The sequence below is a fragment of the Seriola lalandi genome, unplaced genomic scaffold (assembly GCF_002814215.2).
Source record: "Seriola lalandi dorsalis isolate HSWRI2012SDOR001 ecotype SW California unplaced genomic scaffold, Sedor1 jcf7180002050773, whole genome shotgun sequence".
Taxonomy (NCBI): Eukaryota; Metazoa; Chordata; class Actinopteri; order Carangiformes; family Carangidae; genus Seriola; species Seriola lalandi.
The window spans coordinates 4,709-15,010 of NW_019521326.1; the positions used below are offsets into that span (position 1 = coordinate 4,709).

The 10,302-nt window shown below is 37.5% G+C and overlaps 1 protein-coding gene across 1 annotated transcript; it reads left to right on the forward strand.

The window, feature by feature from the left end:
- Window positions 1-1,148: 1,148 nt before the first annotated feature.
- LOC111649429 (uncharacterized) lies at window positions 1,149-10,066 on the forward strand. The gene is made up of 8 exons (XM_087171974.1): window positions 1,149-1,216; window positions 1,937-2,110; window positions 2,976-3,149; window positions 4,212-4,385; window positions 5,451-5,627; window positions 6,229-6,402; window positions 8,640-8,710; window positions 9,380-10,066. Exons 1-8 carry the CDS (start codon window positions 1,149-1,151, stop codon window positions 9,655-9,657), a joined length of 1,290 nt encoding a protein of 429 aa, XP_087028100.1. The 3' UTR covers window positions 9,658-10,066.
- The last annotated feature ends 236 nt before the right edge of the window (window positions 10,067-10,302 follow it).

Genomic DNA, 10,302 nt, shown 5'->3' on the forward strand with positions numbered 1-10,302 from the left:
GAAGGCTCGGTGAGTCCAAACATAATCATCAACATTATCAATCAGTAGATTAGATTAGTATTTTAATCAAATTCAGATATACACAGCATCAAATTATTCTCATTAGTTTTTTGAGTTTTACATAGCTAAAATTTGAGGTGTTGAGGTGTTGTAAATACTGTGAGAGCCAGAAATGTAGATTTGTCAGATAGCTGTCATTGTTGTTAGTTAGTCAATAATACTATTTGGTTTATTTGTAATAATTATTCCATTCTACATTTGTTTGTTAACCCTGTTTGTTACTATGAGTCTTTTTGGGTTTATGCAAACCTGATGAAAGAAATGAAAGAGCAACCACGTTCACCTTAAACATCAGTGTGTGTTTCCAGGTGTTGGGGAGTAAGACTACATATGAGAATGAAAAAGCAGTATAAAACCTTTACTGTCTCCACAGCCAGCTGTGTAAAGCCTTATAAATGTCCTCAAATGATGTCACTTGAGTCAGCATCTGTTGGGTCTGAGTACTACAAGTTTGAAAAGTAAAAAAAAATCTGGCGGTGTGGAGTTAGAAAGAAGTGAATTTACCAGTCCTCTGTAGCCCCACCTAGGCTAGGCAGGCAAGAGGTGCCTCTTGTAATCCAAAATACGACTATCTATCTATCTATCTATCTATCTATCTATCTATCTATCTATCTATCTATCTATCTATCTATCTATCTATCTATCTATCACAATCTCACACTCCACTGTTGGCAGTTGAGTTGCATTGTGGTTAATGTAGACAGTAGGTTTTGAAGAAATAAAAAAGATGATATTCCTGATTCTGCTACAATTTTAATGTGTCTGACCGTGTTATTAATTACTCTTGGTAACTAGATAATCATGGCCCAGTTCAATGGTATTGATTACAAAATTCTAGAGGAAACTCTACAACATCGTAAGCCATCAACACGCCGCCTTGACACCCTTCCAACAAACTGTGAAAAGCTCCCTCCAATCAGACATTTTCTCAAAAGCCTTATAAACTGCAGTTATTAAGCCTCTACTAAAAAAGATTGGACTGGATGCCTCTGTAACTAGCAACTATAGACTCAAATCTACCCTTCATAGCTTCAAATTGTCTTCTAGAGAAATTTCAATCAGGTTATCAACTCCACCACAGCACCGAAATGGCTTCCATTAAGGTCCTAAATGACATCCGCATGAACACTTACTCAGCCAAAATTGCAGTCCTTTTGTTACTGGATGTCAATGCTACTTTTGACACTGTTGATCATTCAATACTACTATACAGACTGGAAGACTGGATTGGAAGTTGGATACAACTTGGACTCTCCGGCATTGTCTTAGATTGGTTCAGTTCGGATCTCCAAAATAGGGACTGTTTTGTTCCATTGACAACAAAATGTCTGAGCGAGCTAGCATGATGTGTGGACCTCTCCTATTTAACCTCAAAATGCTCCTGATAGGCCAAATTATTCATAATAACCATATTGCTTACCACAACTATGCAGGCGACAGTCACTTATACACAGCTCTGTCATAAAGCATCTGTGCATTGACCAAATTAATGAGTTGATTTGCCAATAAAACTTTTCAAAATTTCCTCCAACTATACAAAGACAAAAAAATTCTGGAGTAAATTTATAATTAATAGACATCAAAGAACAAATTGGTCTCATTCTAACTCTGTGGATAAAATCAAATTATGGAAGCATAAATGCAACATCAATTTCTTTCCTTCATCTATAAGTAAAACAAAGATTAAAACGCTGCAGGTTTGAGAGAGAATGAGAATTATCGTTTCATGTCAAACACAATAACATAAGATTAGCTGATCAATGGATGGAAGGAGCAGATGTTAATAAAATATTTTGTCATCATATGCATTGAATGTATTTTTTATTACAATTGTCTGATGTTATTCTCACAGATTTTATATTTTCTCTAATCACAGAATTTTTGCACATGAGCTCTCGGAGACCTCCTGTTCCTGTCTGGCCTCAGCTCTGAAGTCCAAACGCTCCCATCTGGGAGAACTGGACCTGAGTGGAAACAAACTGCAGGATCCAGGAGTGGAGATCCTGTGTGGTGGATTGGCGAGTCCAAACTGTAGACTGGAGACTCTGAGGTCTGTTCACTTACTGGAGCTGTTGTGTTGTTTTTCTTCTATATATTGAGTTAAAATCTTTGATGTTTCAGTTTTTCATTGGTTCATTCATTTTTAGGATTTCTGTGTGAGGATTAAAAAATAAACTGGGGAAAAGGAAAAGAAGGGACTCTCTGTTGTAATAAGTACGAAAAGAAGAAAGGTGAACCCAGTTATAATGTTTTTGATTTAGAGTAGTAGAGGATGTACATAGTTTTGAAAAAAATCTTTTTCTCTTAAACTAAGAAACTTGATGAAAATCAAACTGTAACAAACTCACAAATCTTCTGGTACTGCTGCTTATTTGAATATGACAAAAGCTGCATCTTTCTGCAACAAACAAATATTGACTTAGCTAAAGTCACCTAAATGATGATTATTTATGACACCATAAAACGTTTTCTTACAGGAAACTGGAGGACATTTCTTACAGTGTAGATGTGTTAGTAAGAGACCACTTCACAGTCAGTGGACAGCAGGAAGGATTAATGCTTCCAACACCTCTTTTAATCTACATGTGACATCTGACCGTTGTTTAATACAAACATGTGAACTTCTCCTTTAACATTGTTTAATTACACAAACATACTCAGCTAACAAAGTCAAGAAGAAGGTCGTGTAATAAATTAAGTAATGAACAGGATTTTATTCCAACATGTCTGATTTGATATTTCTCTTGTATTTACAGAGGTCAGTAGCATGTTATAAATCTGTGTTGACATGTGTTTGGAGTTTCCATTTTTTAAACTTCTATTTTCTAAACCTTCTTCAGCGCTGAACAGATGATGAAGCATTGAATGGGTTCAAGCAGGAACTTCTAAAGTCACATCTTTTATTCTTTATACAGATTATCAGACTGCAGTTTGTCAGAGATCAGCTGTTCTTCTCTGGCCTCAGCTCTGAAGTCCAACCCCTCCCACTTGAGACACCTGGACCTGAGTGAAAACAAGCTGAAGGATCCAGGAGTGAAGCAGCTGTGTGGTTTTCTGGAGAGTCCAGACTGTGGACTGGAGACTCTGAGGTCAGTTCACTAACTGTTACTGTTGTAGATCTCATATCTTTAATCCACAAATTAATCCAATTTATCTTAATACATAAATTGAATCCATTAAATTTGAATGAATGAATTACATTATTATATTACAATATATTGTATTTAGTTTACAATGGTCTTACTTTTCTTCTTGTGCTTTTGTAGGATTAAATAAATACTGTAACTTCATATAACTGGCAAATGTTAAATGTTTTGTTCATGTGTAACGTTTTTTAATTTACTCCGTTTGGTTTGACTTGGATGTTACAGCGGTACAGGTAATGTTTACGTCAGTGTATTATTTTACATGCGCCCTGACAGAGCTGATAGAGTCAGGTAGACCAAACAAAATGATCTCTGACTTATCGTTGTTAAATTTAAGGAAATTATGGGACATCCAGGATTTAATATCAGAGAGGCAAAATGAGGGATAGCTAGGATGCTAGGATTTGTGGTTTAAACGGCATTTATAACTGATTGTCGTCAGCGTAAAAATGATTGAAAAAAACATTGTTGACTTTGAATAACATGTCTCTAAGTGTAAGAGGATGCCACAATTGACAGTATTGAACACGGCCCTTAAATCTAAGAACTAAAATGGAGCAGTCACCTCTGTCTGTAGTGAGCAGTAGGTCATTAAGCTTAACAAGCGCTGTCTCTGTACAATTAAGAGCTCCGAGTCCGGCTGGAAACTGTTAAAAACACTGTTATTGTTCATAAAATATATCAACTGAGATGAGGTTCCTTTATCCAGTGAATTGATGAAAATTTATTAAATGACAGGGCAAATAGGGAGATGGGACTAATGACAGGAAATACCTCCTTTAGCAGCGTGGTGGCTTTGGATATATGAAAAGTGCAAGACACAATGGCATATGCCACAACCCGCCAGCAGCAGGCACCTAAAGCACAGTTCTGTGCACAGCAAAGCTATTTATCAACCACATGTTGTAAAACTAGTACTCCAGCTACTGATTTTAACTTTTAGGACATATCTGATTGATTAATGATTTTTATCGACTTTTATCTATCGATTTATTCATTGTTCAGGTTGGAGCGCTGCAGTTTGTCACAGACCAGTTGTTCTTCTCTGGCCTCAGCTCTGAAGTCCAACCCCTCCCATCTGAGAGAACTGGACCTGAATGGAAACAAGCTGCAGGATACAGGAGTGAAGCATCTGTGTGGTTTTCTGAAGAGTCCAGACTGTCGACTGAAGACTCTGAGGTCAGTTCACTCACTTTTATTGTTGTAGATCTTATATCTTTAATCCACAACTGAACCTAATTTAGCTTTATATATAAGTTGAATCCATTACTTTTGAATGAATTAATGACACTTTAAATTGTCATTGTTACATATTTCCAGTTTCTCTTCTGTTAGAATGAGAATTATTCCTCGGTTTCACTTTATACACTGGTATTTCTCTCAGTCCAGTGTTAGTTGTTAAAAGTAAATACATTTTTATCACAACATACAGAAGATATCCTAAAACCTAGTGGAACGTATTGGAACCCATTTGTTCGGTGAACCAATTACAAACATACAGTTTTCTTTGTACAAAGTTTCTACGAAGGTGTTACAAAGATTTAAATGCTTAAACCTTTGTCAATATTGACATTCTGTACCTTGTTAGATTTGTGAGTCTCCAAAATTCAACCATACAGACCATTTTGTACTAAACATGAGGACATAAAAATATAATTTATTAATATCTACCCATAAACCAGCGAAGCAGTGGTGACTCCCTACCCTAAAGGAGGCCTAAGTCCCATTGTCTGTCCATTCCTCCATTGTGTATATTCCTTTAGTCGGTAAGGTATGGAGGACCAGGGATGTCACAGGAAAGTAACAAAGTATTCCTTAATTATATATTTTAATTGGCCCATATAATTGTGAAAAGAATTATAAATGAATGATAATGATAAATAATTCATCAATAAATACATAAGATTTAACTGGATTCCCTCTTAAAGTTCCATTGCCTTTTTCCAATTGCTTTTCATTTTCCCATTAGCTAATAAATTAGCTTAGTCATTTAGCTTCTCCATTCAGCCTTTCCATGACACTCTGGGCCTTCAGTCCTGGTAAAACCAGGCTAAACAATCCCAATTGGCCATGGGATCTAACAAGCTCTCCGATTGATTGGAGAGCTAACCAGTCATATCATTATGATGAGCCACAATAACAGAAGGACAAAGTCACTCTACTCACTTTAGAGAAAAGCTTGTTGATTAGGACATATCTGATTGATTATCAATGATTTTATCTACATATTTTATTCTTTATCAGATTGATGCACTGCGGTTTGTCAGAGATCAGCTGTGCTTCTCTGGCCTCGGCTCTGATGTCCAACCCCTTCCACCTGAGACAACTGCACCTGAGTGAAAACTGGGGCCTGCAGGATTCAGGAGTGAAGAAGTTGTGTGATTTTCTGGGGAGTACGGGCTGTAGACTGGAGACTCTGAGGTCAGTTCACGCTCTTACTGTTGTAGATCTTATATCTTAAACCCACAGCTGAGCCTAATTTACTATATCTTCACACTTAACTTGAATCCATTCGTTTTAAATGAATGAATTACATTTTAAATTCTGATTGTTTCATATCATCATTTCCCATTTAATCAACAGACTGAGAATTATTATATATTTCTGCTGATAATTTTCCAAAGTATTCCAAAAATCATCTGTAATTTGGCATTAAACAGTTTTTGTTCAGTTTAATTTGTGAAGTTTAGTTTTAGATTTCCTGAGCTGATCTGAAGGATAGAGACAGGACCAAGCAAGAGCATTTCACTAGATCAGTTGTGAATATTTAAAGTATGATCCATTTCAATCATGAATTAGGCCAATGGATTCCTTACAACTGGGAATTCATTTTGCCACGATCCAAGCTATTTGCTTGTGGCTGAACCAGTGGTTTGGACCAATTAGTGTCTCATGAGGGAGGATCTACTGGCAGCTATGGGCGTGTCTTAGGTGTGACGACAGTGAGAAGTGTTAGCCCATGATAGATGGTGATAGACAAATGGTTCATCCAATAACCTACGTGTTTTATTTCTTTATTCAGGTTGATGAACTGCAGTTTGTCAGAGATCAGCTGTTCTTCTCTGGCTGCAGCTCTGAAGTCCAACCCCTCCCACCTGAGAGAACTTCAGCTGAGTCTCAACAAACTGCAGGATTCAGGAGTGAAGGAGCTGCGTGGTTTTCTTAAGAATCCAGACTGTAGACTGGAGATTCTGAGGTAAGTAAAGGGGTGGAGTCAGTCAAACTCCAACCTTTTCAGTAGCTGCTTTCCTCTGTGAAATTGAGAGGAGAACGGTGACAGATGTCAGGATTGCACAGACTGACAGCGAGAGAGAGAGAGAACAGTCAGATATCAGTAATTAGGAATACATCAGGACTCTATCAGGAATACAAACATGTCTGTCACATGAAACCAAATGAATGTCATTCAGCGTTGGGCTTAACTCCACTGTTCAGACAGGATCCCAATATGGACAGAATACTGTATTCACATTAGTGACGTAATGAAGAGAGAGAGTTTGGTGCGAAGGTGATGGTCTTACAGCACTGAAGCAATTTATCAAATAAACTAAATATTTGTGACATTTTCAGTCCATTTAGATCTCCACTCTACCAATTAGCCGGTGGCTTAATAACTAAAATGTGAGTCAATGAAAAACCACTGCATATTATAATTGAGTAGAGATTATTAACTGTGAAAGCATGGAGCTCAGATTGTGCAAACTGCTGATACACAACAGTGAACATATCTGTTCATGTCTATGTGTGTAGGTATATATTTTGTATATACAGTATGTATGTATATATATATATATATATATGTATATATATATATATACATATATATATATTTATGTACATTTAATAGAGATAGAGATAATACAGGGTTTGATGACTCCTTGAATAGTGAAGGATAAAATAAAAATGTAATGGAATATCAAGATAGCAATGATCAAATGCAGAACTTCTTCCTGTAGTAGTGGTTCCTTTAGTTCTCTGGAGATCTGGCGCCTCATCTATAAATCAGTGTGTAGAATCCATATATGTGCACAGAAGCTGAAAATGTACACCATAAAGTTATCATACTTTCGCATAACTCTATGTATTATCCCATTATGAATCACAATCAACTTGAAAAGGTGTACACTTTGGCGAGCCTCATGCCCCAAAACACTCCTATAATTAACCATAAATGGTCAATGAGACCACCTCAGAGTATGGACCGATCAGCAGAGGCACAGAGACCAAAGCTCAGCCCTTGGTATTTGTAAAGCCTTTTTACGCTAAAGACACATACATAACTCTTGAAATCACACTTGATCTCAAAATATCTAAAAAACACAATAAACACACTGTATTTAACTCCAAAGTCAAACACAAAGGTGTGTCTCTTATTGTCACAGCTGATAATGAATGCTGCCGGTGTCAAGTGAGATGGCTGGAGAAGGCAGAGTGTGTGGCAGCCACCGCTGAAAACTAAAATCGTACTTGCTCAGCAGGCACACAGCTGGCCACCAACATCGTTAGGTTTGGTTGACTGTAGGTTGTAATGTCAGGTGACCAAAATTCAATGTCAGAGCATCTAATGCCAACGTCAATGTGATGTAGAACACTGACAACAGCTGACATTTATATTTTGTTGGTTTTAAGTTGTGTTGCTAAGTATCTTGGATTTCTCCCAACTGTTGATTATAATTTGATCAGCCTCGTTCACATGGTTGAGGTGAAAAGGACTCAGTATATCCAGGCTTAATATAGGAGAAAGGCATAAGCCAGACTTTCCTGAATCCTGCCACGTCCTGGCATCATCCTCACATTTCAACACCTAAAACAAACACTGAGCAGAATTTGATTTGAAATTTGCATTGTCATATCTTTTATAATTGAAATGTGCTAATGGATTAGCTCTGGCTCACCAGCACAAGAACAAATAACATGCAGGTTTGAATATTTGTGATACACTGGATCTTTAAGTAACCTGCGGTATGAAGTGAAATCAAATGTGTGAGAGGCATCATCATACATATAATGATGCCTTTAATTTCTACAATCTGGCTTCAATTCACCAATTTCCCCAGTCTCCAAAGTGTTTGTACACACAGTTTTAGAGTTTCCATACATGTGCACACATTCTTTCCATCAAGTTTCTTTTTATAGAACCTAACTTCTGTGTGGGAACCAGCGTACGCCCCTTTCAAGTCCTGTTTATAAATGAGGACCCTGATTGGTTGAGAAGCAGGTTGTTTATACATTTTGAGACTGTAAAGCTCTTTTTGATCACAAAGTTCACTGACTAACCCACTAATCAGGCTTATTGATATAGGATGAGTTTATATTCAGCTGGGTGAGACTCATCTGGGATCATCACTGTTGGGTTTAATAAAGCTAACTCAGACAAAACCTGATTATTTTTCACTCACTGTGTACCTGTTGTGGTTGTGTTTGTTCCAACAGGGTCAACAACAGGGATATTAAAGCTTTGGGGGTCCCGGAGCCAATCCCAGCTGACATTGGGCAAGGACAAGGTACACCCCACAAAGTACCCAGAGAGAACCCACGCAGGCACAGGGAGAGTGGACATTAGTAAGGGAGTCAGCAGGAGTAGTCCATCAAATACCCATTGAACAAGCAGATGAAAAACTTGCAGAAATGGAATGTCTTGAATCAGTCTGCCGGCAGCAGAGCAATGGAAGCGATAGTAACGGTTCAACCTAGTTAGCTGTTTATCTCTAATGTAGTTGAATTCTAGTAGACTCTGAGGCTGAGACCGACCACCCCTTGTCCATTTAGCAGCAGTATCTATAGAGCAGTGAGTCTCTTCTTAGCAGCATCACAGGAGTCCAACAGTATGTGAAGTTATTCTTATGTTTTTTTTTGTAGCTGATACATGCTTGTCAATTACTAGATATGATGTGGCCATTAATTAGTCTATCGGTTAAAAAATAAATAAGATTGTTTCAAATAGGTTTTCAATAAATGAATGTATTCTTAATTCTAGGGATCTTGAAGACTGTCTTAACACTGGTACTATATTAGAAAATAATTTTAAAATGTATCTATTTATTTTGCGATAAACATGTGTTTCCTCACTTTTTGTTTCGGAACACAAGACAAGTGATTTAATTTCTTTTGCACTTTTGTCATTGCATGTCTATTTAAAAGAAACAAAAATCTTTTCCCTGATTTTCTTTCAGGTCCAAGACGGGAAATATCAGCAGAGGACAGGCTATTTGATGCTCGGCCAGAGTTCATTAAAAGAGTGACTGAACCTGTTCTAAACAGCCTCCTGGATATCCTTTTAAAGCATCAGGTTATAAATGATAGTGAAATGCCGTTACCTGGACAAAAAAGAGATGAAAGGGCACGAGACGTGATCGACACTGTGCGAAAAAAGGGAAATGAAGCCAGCTCAATTCTGATTGATGCTCTCCGTAATTTGGATCCATACCTTTCCGGTGAGCTCAAATTGTGACGCAAAGGAACTGTGTGATGAGGATCTGTTTTACATTCTCACATTACCAGTAATTATTATAATCTTTAAATCTTAAAAGTTTTATTGTTAAAGTCTGTTTTAATAAAGGCCTTACTTATAGGCATATACATACTAGGCATATACTGTCCACCATTTTATCTGTTTGTTTAAATGCGTTAGTAAATGTATTCACTATACATAGCTGTGGTGATGGGCATGGTCAGCATTCAGCTGCAGGAGAGAGAGAGCTGACTTATGAGAGTTTGTGGAGGGGCTCCCGGCTGGGACTGCAGAGTAGACAGTTTATCTACAGTGTGTCTGAACCTGTTCTATGTAAGCTGCTTGGATAAACTCCTGGAGCGTGGGGTGATAACTAATGATGAAATGTATTCTGCTGGAGCACTGAGCAGGGCAGACAAAACATTTTTTGGTTGAAAAATAAAATAATATAACACTTATAGAATGTCGGCTCAGTCTTAACTGGTTTAGCTCTGCATTCTCCATTCATGGCCTTTGGAAATTGGACCTTGAACAGTGGTTCACCTACTTTTGTTTGGGCTTGTGGTCGGTCAGCATTTTCATAGTAGTACGTGGCAGCCAGGTAGAGTCTGGAGGTACAGTAAAGAGAAAATCAAAGATGTTAAT

Coding starts and splice junctions, on each gene's coding strand:
- LOC111649429 (XM_087171974.1), top strand. CDS start 1,149: ATGGCTTCCATTAAGGTCCTAAATGACATCCGCATGAACACTTACTCA. Junction 3,150..4,211: donor TGTGGACTGGAGACTCTGAG/GTCAGTTCACTA, acceptor TTCATTGTTCAG/GTTGGAGCGCTGCAGTTTGT. Junction 8,711..9,379: donor TGACATTGGGCAAGGACAAG/GTACACCCCACA, acceptor ATTTTCTTTCAG/GTCCAAGACGGGAAATATCA.